General features: G+C 29.1%; 2 protein-coding genes across 2 annotated transcripts; both read left to right on the forward strand.

Annotated features, from left to right (window-relative positions):
* Positions 1–63: 63 nt before the first annotated feature.
* On the forward strand, positions 64–17,032 carry LOC111427936 (uncharacterized). Its single transcript, XM_023063300.2, has 12 exons — positions 64–262; positions 958–1,155; positions 1,407–1,957; positions 2,012–2,080; positions 2,607–2,778; positions 2,964–3,312; positions 7,209–7,435; positions 7,491–7,691; positions 15,656–15,841; positions 15,894–16,520; positions 16,583–16,762; positions 16,815–17,032. Exons 1-12 carry the CDS (start codon positions 109–111, stop codon positions 16,973–16,975), a joined length of 3,075 nt encoding a protein of 1,024 aa, XP_022919068.2. The 5' UTR covers positions 64–108; the 3' UTR covers positions 16,976–17,032.
* LOC111427795 (cytochrome P450 4c3-like) lies at positions 3,311–7,114 on the forward strand. Its single transcript, XM_023063098.2, has 6 exons — positions 3,311–3,718; positions 3,770–3,967; positions 5,601–5,786; positions 5,844–6,449; positions 6,504–6,683; positions 6,740–7,114. The coding sequence occupies exons 1-6, from the start codon at positions 3,562–3,564 to the stop codon at positions 6,913–6,915; spliced, it is 1,503 nt and encodes a 500-aa protein (XP_022918866.2). The 5' UTR covers positions 3,311–3,561; the 3' UTR covers positions 6,916–7,114.
* Positions 17,033–17,064: the final 32 nt, after the last annotated feature.

Below are 17,064 nucleotides of genomic sequence, written 5' to 3' on the forward strand. Positions count from 1 at the left end.
ACTCCTGTTCGATCATTTTACCTTACAGCCTCATTTCAATTTAAATACAACGAGTTATCTAAACCAACGCACAGTCGGTAGTTGCATGTTGCATTCTAAGTACATAAAATGTATCACATCCTAATCGCGGTCTTTTTAATTGGTTTGTTCGTGAAATTTTATTTGAAACATAGCAGGATATGGAAAGTTTTGGAAAATGTGCCAACCCCAAAAGGAATACCTTTATTGGGAAATACATTAGATTTTGCAATGCATCCAAGTAGTAAGTAAATAAAATATTTTAAATTCGATTTAACACTTATAATTAGAATTTGAACGAAATATAATATTATTTTGAAATTTTTTGATTGGGAAAAAATTTGAAATAAATAGAGTAGCTCCCATATTACAAAGGTGGATTGCAAAAGAGAACGGTAATGTTGTGGTATTATTTGGTGCATTAAGCAGCCGGTGAATGCGTATAAATGGACAAGGACAAAGCGACTTGTTATTGCCAGTAATAGGGCGATCATTTTTCTCAAAGAAATTAATTAACACTTATGAATCATTCTTAGTTTAATTATTTTCAGATATAAAGTTCAAACTTGAACCTCTAAAATTGTTAACAAAAACAAAATTTATCATTGAACTCTTAACTATTAATTGATAAACTAAGGAAAAGTCTGGTTTTTTTATAGATTATCTTCTGTTATCATTTATTTTGTAATATGATTCATAATTTCTTGTTTAATAACGCAAAAATGTATCTAAATCGTTTACATTAACTTTAACATTAAAAATGTATCAATTTTAATTGACTTAAATAAATTCAAAACCTTTCTAAATCCACTCTCAAAATTACACAAACCGTGAAAGTTTAGGGTGTTGCTACACCGATTTTGGATAATTTAACGAATTAAATATAAATTAACGTGGATTTGATTGCATTTTTGTTATTAATTTTATTTTGTCATTTAGAAATCCTTGAAAAATTCCAAAAAGATGCTACAGAACTCGGCGGTTTATTAGTATATAGAATGTTATGGTACAGATCTGTTTTAATATCTGATTACGACCATATTGAAGCTATTTTAAGCACAACTAGAGTTTTACACAAATCTGAAGAATACGAATATTTCAGGGGATGGCTCGGAACTGGGTTATTAACAAGTGAACGTAAGTGAATCTTTTTTACATAAAACTTATTAATGACGTTGATAAAACATCTACATATACCATAAAGTTATTAATTAACAATCTCTTTAACTGGGAATTTCCGCAATCATTAAGTCACCTTAACCTTGATGTTTGTCGTGGTTAAGGTTATTATTTATTAACATAACACAGATTCTAAAGTGTTATGAAACTACACAACCTATATTTAAAACAAAAAAAAACGTTTTAACTTCTTTTTTTTCTTTTTGAAGCTGAAAAATGGAAAAAAACCCGTAAAATAATCACCCCAACTTTTCACTTTCAAATCCTCGAGCAATTCATCGACATTTTCGATTCGTGCTCGGACATTTTAATAGACATTTTAAAAAGTAAAGAAAAAAAGAAGGTTAACATTTACGATCACGTTACGTTATGCGCTTTGGATGTTATTTGCGAAACGGCGATGGGAACGAAAGTGAACGCCCAACTAAATTCGGATTCGAAATACGTGCTGAACGTAAAAGAAATGAGTCGGGTTTTGAGGGAGCGCTTATTTTCGCCGGTTAAAATGTTCAATTTGTTTTATTATCTAACCGAAGATTATAAAATCGAACGAAACGCACTTAAAGTTTTGCACGATTACACCAACTCGGTCATACAAAAGAGGCGCACCGAATTGCTTAAAAACAACAATGCTGGGGAAAAAAATGTTGAGAAAAGGAAGAGATTGGCGTTTTTAGATCTTCTTTTGCAATCGAGTTTGGATGGCAGACCGATGACTGATGATGAAATAAGGCAGGAAGTTGATACTTTTATGTTTGAAGTAATCAAATTTGTTTAATCTAAGACATTTTTATTGATTTTTATGTTTTTGTAGGGTCATGATACAACAGCTTTTGCTATTAGTTGTGCTTTTTATTGTTTAGCTAAAAATCCAGAAGTTCAAGTAAGTAAATAATAATAATTTTTAACTTTGTTAACCATCAAAGTGTACCTAAATTAACTCCCATAAAGTGTAAATCCCCAAAGAAGTCTAAAGCTTTCATATTAACTCACAAGAAAAGAATATCTTTCGTAAACTATCGTTAGAACTATCACAAGACCTAGAACTAGAATCATTCTGATTTAGCCGCACGTCTTTCAAGACGGCTAAATCCCAATGATTCTAGTTCTAAGTATTGTGTTAGTTCTAGTGATAGTGCTAGTGTAAAACTAGAACAAACACTAGACTTAGAACTAGAAACATTCGGGTTTAGCCGTCTTAAGAGACGTGCGGCTAAACCCGAATATTTCCAGTTCTAGTTCTAGTGTTAGTTCTAGTTTTAATTGTTATTGGACTTTAGTCAGGTTTTAATGAAGATTTTTTTAACTTACTGTTAAAATAAAACTTTTGTATTAGAAATTACGGTAATAATGAAAAATTCACATAATATAGTTATTATTAATTTAATTTAAAATATTTCGTTTTTCAGCAAAAAGTAATAGAAGAACTTAAAGATATCTTCAATGATGATACATCTCGACCCGTCACGTTCAATGATTTACAAAATATGAAATATTTGGAAATGGTGATTAAAGAAACGTTGAGATTATACCCATCAGTACCATTTTATGGGAGAAAAGTAGTTGAAGATACAATCATAGGTAAAAATATAAACAACTTTATTTTTCATTAACAATTTCCTCTTTAAACTCACCCATTAATATTGTTACCGCAAATAACAGATTATTATTAAATTTTCAACTTTACAAATAAGAAAAGTACCATGTTATTTACCTTACCGTATCATTTTCCGCATCAATTATTTAAAATTTGTATTCATTTTTAGGTTCGAGTATAATTCCGACCGATGTGAGTTGTATAATTTTTGCTTGGGGTCTTCATAGAAATCCAACGATTTATCCAAATCCGGAAAAATTTGATCCCGAACGTTTTACACTAGAGAATCAGAACTCAAGAGGTCCTTTTAGTTACATCCCGTTTAGCGCTGGTCCAAGAAATTGTATCGGACAACGTTTCGCTATGTTAGAAATGAAAGCGACAATTTCAAAAGTGTTGAGGCATTTTCAGATTTTGGAAGTTCCTGAATTCGAGCCGATTTGGTTGCCGGATTTAATATTAAAACCCATGAAAGGAATCGAAGTTAAACTTCGGTTAAGATGTACCGAAAATATTTAGTGATTTAGAATAGGATTACTTTTAAATAATTAATAATGTATTAAAAGAAATTCTAAGAATACTTTAAATTTCTGTTGAAATGAAAGCGAGAAAGTGTTATTAAAGGTTTTTAATTACCTTTTGAAAATGAGGTTGTAAAATCATTTAGTTCAACGTGGGCGAGGGCTCAAAATTTAATACGTATTATTTTTATTTAAAAAAAATTTAAAGGATTAAGTGAGTTTAAATTGTGCTAAGTTTATAATAAAATGAGTGTTGTTTTCTTATTACTTTTGGTTATTATAAAAATTTTTATTTTTAAATATATTCGCGAAGTATTTCGAGTAAAAAATATATTAAAAAATGTTCCCTCTCCGAGTTGTCCTAAAATTATTGGGCACGTGAGTTATTTTAAAGACCCTAAAAGTAAGTTAACACAAAATTACGACAATATTAAACTAAAATAATAAATTTTAGTTGTTTTGCCTCTTTTAACAAAAACAGCGCACGAATATGGAGGCGTTGTGAAGATGCACATTTTCGGTAAACATCTCTTATTAATTTGCGATCCTGAAAAAGCTGAACTTGTTTTATCATCGAATAAACTGTTAAATAAATCTTGGGAATACAAGTTTTTTCATCGTTGGCTTGGAACTGGGTTATTAACAAGTGGGCGTAAGTACAAAACAAAAACGATAAAAGAGGACTGCTATATCAGATACATGTTTCACACTTTGAGTTAATAAATGCTTAATTTATTTTATTCGTGTTTTGTAATGTTGCTTGAGACATGATAACTGAATATTTTCGAATTTCGAGTACATTTTTGAATTCCTCTAAATATTTTACGTAAAAAAGCTCTTTTCATCAAAAGTAGGAGCACAAACCGTTTTTATAATATCAATGATTTTGTAGTATCAATACAAAAAGTGAAGACATCGTAATTCTACACTCCATAACATCTAAACCACTGGCTCAATTTTAATTTTGAGCACATTTTTGAATTTTGTGAAGTATTTTAAACAAAAGAAGTACCCTTTGTTAACAGTTGTATCATTAACGGTTCTTGAGATAAAAAAGATTTTGTGTTAAAAAACACTAAAAAATGTTAAAATGAGGGATATTTTCATTCCGGAGCCTGTATATTTTATAAAACTGCACAGATTCGAATTTCAAGCACATTTTTGAATTCCTTCAAGTATTTTACGCAAAATAGTGCTTTTCATCAAAAGTAGCAGCACAAACCGTTTTTATAATATCAACGATTTTGTAGTATCAATACAAAAAGTGAAGATATCGTAATTCTACGCTCCATAACATCTAAACCACTGGCTCAATTTTAATTTTGAGCACATTTTTGAATTCTGTGAAGTATTTTAAACAAAAGAAGTACTCTTTGTTAACAGTTGTATCAATAACGGTTCTTGAGATAAAAAAGATTTTGTGTTAACAAACACTAAAAAACGTTAAAATGAGCAATATTTTCATTCCGGAGCTGGTATATTTTATAAAACTGCACAGATTCGAATTTCAAGTACATTTTTGAATTCCTCCAAGTATTTTACGTAAAAAAGTACTTTTAATTAAAAGCAGTATCACACCGTTTTTATGATATCAACGATTTTGTCGTAAAAATACAAAAGTGAAAACATTGTAATTCTACTCTCCATAACATCTAAACCACTGACTCAATTTTAATTTTGAGTACATTTTTGAATTCTGTGAGGTATTTTAAACAAAAGAAGTACTCTTTGTTAACAGTTGTATCATTAACGGTTCTTGAGATAAAAAAGATTTTGTGTTAACAAACACTTAAAAACGTTAAATGAGGGATATTTTCATTCCGGAGCATGTAAATTTTATAAAACTGCACAGATTCGAATTTCAAGTACATTTTTGAATTCCTCCAAGTATTTTACGTAAAAAAGTACTTTTAATTAAAAGTAGTATCACACCGTTTGTATGATATCAGCGATTTTGTAGTAAAAATACAAAAAGTGAAAACATCGTAATTCTACACTCCATAACATCTAAACCACTGACTCAATTTTAATTTTGAGCACATTTTTGAATTCTGTGAAGTATTTTAAACAAAAAATGTACTCTTTGTTAAAACTTGTATCATTAATGGTTCTTGAAATAAAAAAGATTTTGTGTTAACAAACACTAAAAAACGTTAAAATGAGGGATATTTTCATTCCGGAGCTATACAGGCTCCTTGCAGATGTAGCACTCCTTTTAGATTTTCCCATCCTTGAGTACAAATAATTTTATTAACGTAAAATAAAATCTTTTTATTTATTTTTAGCTGAAAAATGGAAAAAAACTCGAAAAATTCTTACCCCAACGTTTCATTTTCAAATTTTAGAGCAATACATTAACGTTTTTAACAGTCAAAGTAACATTTTTGTGCAGAAATTAAAGAATCACATCGATTCAGGAAGTTTTGATGTTTACCCATACGTCACCCTATTAACTTTAGATGTAATTTGTGGTAATAATCATTTTCTTCGTTTTACATTTCTTTAAACAACTTCTTCATAATTTTTAGAAGCTGCAATGGGAGTTAATGTCCATGCCCAAAACAACCAAAACTCAAAATATGTCCAAAGTGTACAAAAAATGAGTCGAATCATAAAAAGACGAGTAATATCCCTTCATAAATTTATCGATTGGATTTATTATTTTTCCTCGGATTTTAAAAAAGAAGCAGAAGCTTTAAAAGTTTTACATGGTTATACAAACTCGGTTATTTCAAAACGCAAAGAAGAACTTCTTCGTGAAAACTTTGTCAATGAAAATAAGGAAGGAAAACAACGAATGGCATTTTTAGATTTACTTCTTCACGCGAAAATCGATGGGGTTCCTTTGAGTAACGAAGAAATTCGTCAAGAAGTTGATACTTTTATGTTTGAAGGTCACGATACAACAGCTTCAGCTGTAGCTTTTAGTTTGTATTCTTTATCACAAAATTCTTTGGTGCAAACGAAAGCTTTTGAGGAACAATATAAGTTATTTGGCGATGACCAGCAAAGATGCGCTACTTATAATGAGTTGCAAAATATGAAGTACTTAGAAATAGTTATTAAAGAAGTTTTGAGACTTTATCCATCTGTTTTTTATTTTGGGAGGGAAACTATTGAAGATATAGAAATTGGTACTCAATACAAGTTACTTAATCATAATTTATTATTAATAAATTTTATTTTAGATGGTTTTCTAATTCCAAAGGGCGTTCATTTAGTTACTTTGGCTTACGGAATTCATAGAAAACCGGAAATTTTTTTTGACCCCGAAAAATTCGATCCAAATCGATTTCTTCCTGAGAATAACATTAACCGACATCCTTACAGCTTTGTACCTTTTAGTGCTGGACCTAGAAATTGTATTGGTAAGCATTTGTTTAGAAAAAATTAATTTTAAATTTAATTTTGATTTATATTTTAGGCCAAAAATTTGCTATGTTAGAAATGAAGACTATTTTAAGCACAACATTAAGAAGATATGAAATTTTACCTGTTGAAAATTTTAAACCAGCCATTGCACCGGATGTTATTTTAAAATCGAGGAATGGTGTTATGATTTCTTTGAGGAAACGTTTAGTCAATAATAATTCTTTGTAAATTAATTTTCTTGAATTACAATTATTTCTTTATTATTGTGTCTAAAATAAGAAGTATCTAAATCTGTTTATGTTCTGTTTTTTATTCAATATTTTTTATTTTTTTATAAAGCTTATCTATTTTCGACGTATCTTTTCCACGTGTATAAGTACAAGATTAAACCTAAAATTAAATAAATGATTAACATTGTATGCCATAACATTTCCGTTTTCATTGAAATAATAACCACAACATGCTTAGTCATTCTCACAAAATTGATGAAAAACGTCATAACGTAAGATTACACATTAAATCATTAAAAAACGACGAACAAAGTCTCCGACGCGATATAGAAACATAGCAGTAACTAAATTACTCGACGTTGAGATGGACGTAATACTAACTTGTGTTGTTTTATTTTTTGTTTCTCTCTTTATTTATTATTTAAAATATTTTAATGAGTGTTCAAAATTAAAAGGGATCGATGGACCGAAAGTTTTACCATTCATTGGAAATGCATTAGATTTAAGTTCACCAACAAGTAAGTAATTAGATTATCTGAAGTAATTTTAAAGGTATTCTAAATTGTTTTTTAGAAATCGTCAAATCTCTTCTAAAATTTCATAAACAATTTAAAGGGAAGAACTATCGAATTTTTATCGGGTCACAGCCGTACGTTATAATGAGCGAACCAAAGCACCTTGAAAAAGTCTTAAGTTCGTCGATTCCACTGAAAAAGTCACGACCTTATGATTTTTTATATAATTGGCTTGGTTCTGGACTTCTTACTTCATATGGTAAGGATCGTGTTTTGTTTTTGCTTAATTTTCTCGCTTCCTTAAGTGGGTTAAACAAACCAAGGTTGGAAGTAAAAGAAAAACAATCAGCTCATATATCATATCCTTATACATCGTTTTGCAATAAACGTTTGTTTATAATTTATATCTTTTAAAGTACTTTAATAATCGAAACGTAATCATTAATCATACATAAATATTGGTTATGCAATCAATATTCAGGTTATCCTTAATGTTATTCCACTCATAACCCAAACTTACTCAACTCATAACATAGCTATTGACATTTTGTAAGGCTTTTATGTTGTGTTATGTTTTACCTCAAATAATGGCGTTGTAGCATCTCATCCTTTATTATACTTATTAAATGGCAATATATGATTTTAAAAATACATACATAAAAACTGTTTGAAAATAATTTTTACTGAAAAGATATTGACGTTGGCAACAATAATAATCAGTATTCAATAAAACTTTAAAACTCAAATGTATTCTTTATTATCATTCTAACGTTATACAAATTAAAATTATAAAATTATCTCTATAAAATTACCTTAGATTAGATATGTCAACTTATTTGGATCCAAGATACAAAATGAACTTTATTGATGCTGATATTGCTGATAGATAGATAGATTTAACTAAAGAAGCAACTCTAAAAAGAGGATACCTTAATTAATAATTACTGCTATTTCCACAAGGATCCTTCAAGAAATGAATTTTATAGCGAGTTTTGAAAGTTATCGATGAAAATTACAACATCGAAAATTTGATGAAAACTTCAAATATTGTTTTCTCAAAAACTACAAGTTATTTTTCAAAACGTGTTGGTTCATTGGAAAGAGGGCACTTTTATTAACATTTTGGGAAATTTTCATACTTATATTCCAAGAAATCGATTTTATACGAATTATTAAAATTTAATCGGCAAAATTGCAAAATTTGAAAAAATTATCGATTATTTCAAAAATTTATTTCTCAAAAACTAAAAGTGATTTTTCAAAACGGCTTTTTGCATTAAAAAGAGGATACTTTAATTAATAATTGGTGATATTTCCACAAGGATCCTTCAAGAAATGAATTTTATAGGGAATTTTGAAAGTTATCGATGAAAATTGCAACATTGAAAATTTTATCAAAACTTCAAATATTGTTTTCTCAAAAACTAAAAGTTATTTTTCAAAACGTGTTAGTTCATTGGAAAGAGGACACCTTTATTAACACTTTGGGAAATATTCATACTTCTATTCCAGGAACTGGATTTTATACGAATTTTTAAAAGTTAATCGGTGAAAATTGCAAAATTTGAAAAAATTGTCGTTTATTTCAAAAATTTATTTCTCAAGAACTAAAAGTGATTTTTCAAAACGGCTTTTTGCATTAAAAAGAGGATACTTTAATTAATAATTGACGATATTTCCACAAGGATCCTTCAAGAAATGAATTTTATAGGGAATTTTGAAAGTTATCGATGAAAATTGCAACATCGAAAATTTTATCAAAACTTCAAATATTGTTTTCTCAACAACTAAAAGTTATTTTTCAAAACGGTTAGTCCGTTGGAAAGAGGACACTTTTATTAACACTTTGGGAAATTTTCATACTCATATTCCAGGAACTGGATTTTATATGAATTTTTAAAACTTAATCGGCGAAAATTGCAAAATTTGAAAAAATTATCGATTATTTCAAAAATTTATTTCTCAAAAACTAAAAGTGATTTTTCAAAACGGCTTTTTGCATTAAAAAGAGGATACTTTAATTAATAATTGGTGACATTTCCACAAGGATCCTTCAAGAAATGAATTTTATAGGGAATTTTGAAAGTTATCGATGAAAATTGCAACATTGAAAATTTTATCAAAATTTCAAATATTGTTTTCTCAAAAACTAAAAGTTATTTTTCAAAACGGGTTAGTTCATTGGAAAGAGGACACTTTTATTAACACTTTGGGAAATTTTCATACTTCTATTCCAGGAACTGGATTTTATACGAATTTTTAAAACTTAATCGGTGAAAATTGCAAAATTTGAAAAAATTGTCGATTATTTCAAATATTTATTTCTCAAGAACTAAAAGCGATTTTTCAAAACGGCTTGTTGCATTAAAAAGAGGATACTTTAATTAATAATTGGCGATATTTCCACAAGGATCCTTCAAGAAATGAATTTTATAGGGAATTTTGAAAGTTATCGATGAAAATTGCAACATCGAAAATTTTATCAAAATTTCAAATATTGTTTTCTCAAAAACTAAAAGTTATTTTTCAAAACGGGTTAGTTCATTGGAAAGAGGACACTTTTATTAACACTTTGGGAAATTTTCATACTTCTATTCCAGGAACTGGATTTTATACGAATTTTTAAAACTTAATCGGCGAAAATTGCAAAATTTGAAAAAATTGTCGATTATTTCAAAAATTTATTTCTCAAGAACTAAAAGTGATTTTTCAAAACGGCTTTTTGCATTAAAAAGAGGATACTTTAATTAATAATTGACGATATTTCCACAAGGATCCTTCAAGAAATGAATTTTATAGGGAATTTTGAAAGTTATCGATGAAAATTGTAACATCGAAAATTTTATCAAAATTTCAAATATTGTTTTCTCAAAAACTAAAAGTTATTTTTCAAAACGGGTTAGTTCATTGGAAAGAGGACACTTTTATTAACACTTTGGGAAATTTTCATACTTCTATTCCAGGCACTGGATTTTATACGAATTTTTAAAACTTAATCAGTGAAAATTGCAAAATTTGAAAAAATTGTCGATTATTTCAAAAATTTATTTCTCAAGAACTAAAAGTGATTTTTCAAAACGGCTTTTTGCATTAAAAAGAGGATACTTTAATTAATAATTAACGATATTTCCACAAGGATCCTTCAAGAAATGAATTTTATAGGGAATTTTGAAAGTTATCGATGAAAATTGTAACATCGAAAATTTTATCAAAATTTCAAATATTGTTTTCTCAAAAACTAAAAGTTATTTTTCAAAACGGGTTAGTTCATTGGAAAGAGGACACTTTTATTAACACTTTGGGAAATTTTCATACTTCTATTCCAGGAACTGGATTTTATACGAATTTTTAAAACTTAAACAGTGAAAATTGCAAAATTTGAAAAAATTGTCGATTATTTCAAAAATTTATTTCTCAAGAACTAAAAGCGATTTTTCAAAACGGCTTGTTGCATTAAAAAGAGGATACTTTAATTAATAATTACCGATATTTCCACAAGGATCCTTCAAGAAATGAATTTTATAGGGAATTTTGAAAGTTATCGATGAAAATTGCAACATCGAAAATTTTATCAAAATTTCAAATATTGTTTTCTCAAAAACTAAAAGTTATTTTTCAAAACGGGTTAGTTCATTGGAAAGAGGACACTTTTATTAACACTTTGGGAAATTTTCATACTTCTATTCCAGGAACTGGATTTTATACGAATTTTTAAAACTTAATCGGTGAAAATTGCAAAATTTGAAAAAATTGTCGATTATTTCAAAAATTTATTTCTCAAGAACTAAAAGCGATTTTTCAAAACGGCTTGTTGCATTAAAAAGAGGATACTTTAATTAATAATTGGCGATATTTCCACAAGGATCCTTCAAGAAATGAATTTTATAGGGAATTTTGAAAGTTATCGATGAAAATTGCAACATCGAAAATTTTATCAAAATTTCAAATATTGTTTTCTCAAAAACTAAAAGTTATTTTTCAAAACGGGTTAGTTCATTGGAAAGAGGACACTTTTATTAACACTTTGGGAAATTTTCATACTTCTATTCCAGGAACTGGATTTTATACGAATTTTTAAAACTTAATCGGCGAAAATTGCAAAATTTGAAAAAATTGTCGATTATTTCAAAAATTTATTTCTCAAGAACTAAAAGTGATTTTTCAAAACGGCTTTTTGCATTAAAAAGAGGATACTTTAATTAATAATTGACGATATTTCCACAAGGATCCTTCAAGAAATGAATTTTATAGGGAATTTTGAAAGTTATCGATGAAAATTGTAACATCGAAAATTTTATCAAAATTTCAAATATTGTTTTCTCAAAAACTAAAAGTTATTTTTCAAAACGGGTTAGTTCATTGGAAAGAGGACACTTTTATTAACACTTTGGGAAATTTTCATACTTCTATTCCAGGCACTGGATTTTATACGAATTTTTAAAACTTAATCAGTGAAAATTGCAAAATTTGAAAAAATTGTCGATTATTTCAAAAATTTATTTCTCAAGAACTAAAAGTGATTTTTCAAAACGGCTTTTTGCATTAAAAAGAGGATACTTTAATTAATAATTAACGATATTTCCACAAGGATCCTTCAAGAAATGAATTTTATAGGGAATTTTGAAAGTTATCGATGAAAATTGTAACATCGAAAATTTTATCAAAATTTCAAATATTGTTTTCTCAAAAACTAAAAGTTATTTTTCAAAACGGGTTAGTTCATTGGAAAGAGGACACTTTTATTAACACTTTGGGAAATTTTCATACTTCTATTCCAGGAACTGGATTTTATACGAATTTTTAAAACTTAAACAGTGAAAATTGCAAAATTTGAAAAAATTGTCGATTATTTCAAAAATTTATTTCTCAAGAACTAAAAGCGATTTTTCAAAACGGCTTGTTGCATTAAAAAGAGGATACTTTAATTAATAATTACCGATATTTCCACAAGGATCCTTCAAGAAATGAATTTTATAGGGAATTTTGAAAGTTATCGATGAAAATTGCAACATCGAAAATTTTATCAAAATTTCAAATATTGTTTTCTCAAAAACTAAAAGTTATTTTTCAAAACGGGTTAGTTCATTGGAAAGAGGACACTTTTATTAACACTTTGGGAAATTTTCATACTTCTATTCCAGGAACTGGATTTTATACGAATTTTTAAAACTTAATCGGTGAAAATTGCAAAATTTGAAAAAATTGTCGATTATTTCAAAAATTTATTTCTCAAGAACTAAAAGTGATTTTTCAAAACGGGTTTTTGCATTAAAAAGAGGATACTTTAATTAATAATTGGCGATATTTCCACAAGGATCCTTCAAGAAATGAATTTTATAGGGAATTTTGAAAGTTATCGATGAAAATTGTAACATCGAAAATTTTATCAAAATTTCAAATATTGTTTTCTCAAAAACTAAAAGTTATTTTTCAAAACGTGTTAGTTCATTGGAAAGAGGACACTTTTATTAACACATTGGGAAATTTTCATACTGCTATTCCAGGAACTGGATTTTATACGAATTTTTAAAAGTTAATCGGTGAAAATTGCAAAATTTGAAAAAATTGTCGATTATTTCAAAAATTAATTTCTCAAGAACTAAAAGTGATTTTTCAAAACGGCTTTTTGCATTAAAAAGAGGATACTTTAATTAATAATTGACGATATTTCCACAAGGATCCTTCAAGAAATGAATTTTATAGGGAATTTTGAAAGTTATCGATGAAAATTGTAACATCGAAAATTTTATCAAAATTTCAAATATTGTTTTCTCAAAAACTAAAAGTTATTTTTCAAAACGTGTTAGTTCATTGGAAAGAGGACACTTTTATTAACACTTTGGGAAATTTTCATACTTCTATTTCAGGAACTGGATTTTATACGAATTTTTAAAACTTAATCGGTAAAAATTGCAAAATTTGAAAAAATTGTCGATTATTTCAAAAATTTATTTCTCAAGAACTAAAAGTGATTTTTCAAAACGGGTTTTTGCATTAAAAAGAGGATACTTTAATTAATAATTGGCGATATTTCCACAAGGATCCTTCAAGAAATGAATTTTATAGGGAATTTTGAAAGTTATCGATGAAAATTGTAACATCGAAAATTTTATCAAAATTTCAAATATTGTTTTCTCAAAAACTAAAAGTTATTTTTCAAAACGGGTTAGTTCGTTGCAAAGAGGACACTTTTATTAACACTTTGGAAAATTTTCATACTTATATTCCAAGAAATCGATTTTATACGAATTTTTAAAACTTAATCGGTGAAAATTGCAAAATTTGAAAAAATTGTCGATTATTTCAAAAATTTATTTCTCAAGAACTAAAAGTGATTTTTCCAAACGGCTTGTTGCATTAAAAAGAGGATACTTTAATTAATAATTGGCGATATTTCCACAAGGATCCTTCAAGAAATGAATTTTATAGGGAATTTTGAAAGTTATCGATGAAAATTGCAACATCGGAAATTTTATCAAAACTTCAAATATTGTTTTCTCAAAAACTAAAAGTTATTTTTCAAAACGTGTTAGTTCATTGGAAAGAGGACACCTTTATTAACACTTTGGGAAATTTTCATACTTCTATTCCAGGAACTGGATTTTATACGAATTTTTAAAACTTAATCGGTGAAAATTGCAAAATTTGAAAAAATTGTCGAAGAAGAAAAACAAATTTTATTCTGTACCCACTACATAAAAAAAATAAGAATAACAATAAAAATATCTATATGTGTATAAAACAAAAATAAAAAAGTTAAGGGGTGAGAATAGGGCTACCGACCAAGGTCTTTCTGCCCGTGATTTTTGTAGTCGGCGGCTTGCTTCAGTCTTCTCTGACGGCCAGGAGTTTTTGGAAGAGAAGAGGTGGGTTGTTGCGAGGGTGGAGTAATGGAGTCGATATAAGCGTGTGTTGCAAGGCGTTGGTAGGAAAATTTAGAATGGATTTATCGGACAAAGATTGAAGACGGGTATGGATAGGGGGTATATCGGTAAGTTGGTATAGCAGATTATTGCTAGGGTTAAAGAGGGGATTACGGGGGTTCCTAATTCGGGTGATGGATCTCAGTGCAGATCTTTCCGCTACTTCCAGGTGGTACTTCGTTCTTCTTGGTGCGTTGCTTAGCAGTATTGATCCATATTCTATGATGGGCCTGCATATGGTCTTGTAGATGTGCGAGGCACATGAGGTAGAGATTCCGCGACCGCTGAACGAGAGAGATTTAAAGTGTTTGGCGCGTGTCTTTACTTTCATCTTCACCTTGATTGCATGAGTGGAAAACTTAAGCGTTCTGTCAAGTATTATGCCCAGATACTTACAGGTTGATGAGACGGAGATTGCCGTTGATTGGATTGTAATTGTGGGAGAGGGAGCGCGGGGTGAGAGGAATGGGACAAAAAATTGTGTTTTTGTGGGATTGAGTAGGATGCGCCATTTTCGGTACCAATTTTCCGTTTCGTTTATGAGCGTCTGCAGCTTACGGACCGAGGAAGTGATATCCCTACTGTGCGAGACCAATGCTGTGTCGTCGGCATAAAGTAGTGCGTATGCAGTGAGGTTAAAGGCGTCTGGGTTGTCGTTGTAAAGATCGTGGCAGAAAAGATTGTATAGAGAGGGAGAGATAGGCGAACCCTGAGGAAGGCCTTGCTGAGCGGAGAAGCTGTGGGAGAAATGATTTTTCAACTTCACGATGGAGGAGCGATTCGACAGGAATTGGTTTATCAGGGTTAGAAGATAGTATGGCGTTTTTAGCTTATCCAGTTTAAATAGCAATCCTTTGTGCCACACGGAGTCAAAGGCCTTTCGGACGTCCAGAAAAATTGTCGATTATTTCAAAAATTTATTTCTCAAGAACTAAAAGTGATTTTTCAAAACGGCTTTTTGCATTAAAAAGAGGATACTTTAATTAATAATCGAAAGTGATAACATGACTTACAAACGTAGACGAAACTGCAATAAGAGATTTTATATATCGTATTGGGATTGTTACAATGAGGTTGCTAATTGTAAACCTGATATAAATAAAGCTGTATTCAAAGAAAAAAGTCCTACTGGGGTTGAACTTGATTATTATTTGCAATGTCCAACACCTAAAAGAGATACTAATTCCTGTGAAGCCGGATATTTGGTAACTATCCGGTGTATCTATTTTTGCAATCTTATCCATAACAATAAAAACATCAACAATTTGCATAACAATACATTTAAAATAATATATTTTAGGTAAAAAATGGGCTAAAAATAGAAAAATCATAACACCAGCATTTCATTTCAAAATCTTAGAAGATTTCGTTCAAACCTTCAACACATCTCACGATCGATTAATTTCAAAGTTATCGAAAGAAATGGGAAAGAAGGGTTTCGATGTTTATCCGCATATAGCAAGATGTGCTCTTGATGTTATTTGTGGTACCTATAACACAAATAAAACAAACCAAATTTTTTATAAAAAACTTTTTAGAAACCGCAATGGGAACTTGTGTAAACGCCCAAGAAGATATAAATTCTGAATATGTAAAAACGGTCGAAAAAATGGGATTACTTGTAATTAGACGTTCGTTTTCGCCAATTCTCCAAATTGATACGATGTTTAAGTATTTTTCGTCGGATGCAATTAATGAAAGGAAATATTTGGAAATTTTACACGGGTATACAAGAAAAATCATCAAATCGAGGCGTTTGGAATTATATTCGAACGATAAGATAAATTCTAATGGAAATGATCGCGATGATTTTGGAATTAAAAAGAAACGAGCTTTCCTCGATTTATTATTAGAATATCAAATGGGAGATCCGTCGTTTACCGATGAAGATATTCGCGAAGAAGTTGATACCTTTACTTTTGAGGGTCACGAAACAACAGCTTCAACGATAGCCTTTTCGATACACTCTTTAGCAATGAATCCTAAAATTCAACAAAAAGCTTTCAAAGAAGTCGAAGAAATCCTCAAAGACGATCCCAAAAGACATTTTACGTTTACAGATCTTCAAGAAATGAAATATATGGAGATGATTATCAAAGAAGCACTTCGTTTGTACACAACAGTTCCGCTTTATGGGCGCCAATTAACTGAAGATTTTAAAATGGGTTAATCAAATTTTTTTAATTAAAATCTTTTTTTAATTTGATTATTTTAATTTGATTTTTAGATGATATTACTCTTCCAAAAGGAATTATGTTAACGATTTACGCAATGGGAATTCATCGCAACCCGGAATATTTTAAGGATCCTGAAGTTTTTGACCCGGAAAGATTTTCACCTGAAAATACTAAGGGGAGATCGCCGTTTTGTTTTATACCATTTAGCGCTGGACCAAGAAACTGCATCGGTAATTTTTTATTTATATTTGTTTTTAATTATTATTAATTTATTGTTTTTAGGGCAAAAATTTGCTATGTTAGAAGTTAAAGCGACTTTAGCAAATTTACTCAGAAACTTCGTCATTCTTCCAGTAAATCAAAACCAAGATGTTATACTGAGAAACGATTTGGTTCTTAAATCAGATAACGGGATCTGGATTAAATTAGAGAAACGTCTTTAAATCTTATTAATAAAAATAAATTTTGACAACGTCATGTTGTCATCTTTACTTTTTCTATTTGTGCCCGTTTAATTCCTTTTCCATTTAAT

Source organism: Onthophagus taurus, chromosome 6 (genome assembly GCF_036711975.1).
Source record: "Onthophagus taurus isolate NC chromosome 6, IU_Otau_3.0, whole genome shotgun sequence".
In the NCBI taxonomy this organism is placed as follows: domain Eukaryota; kingdom Metazoa; phylum Arthropoda; class Insecta; order Coleoptera; family Scarabaeidae; genus Onthophagus; species Onthophagus taurus.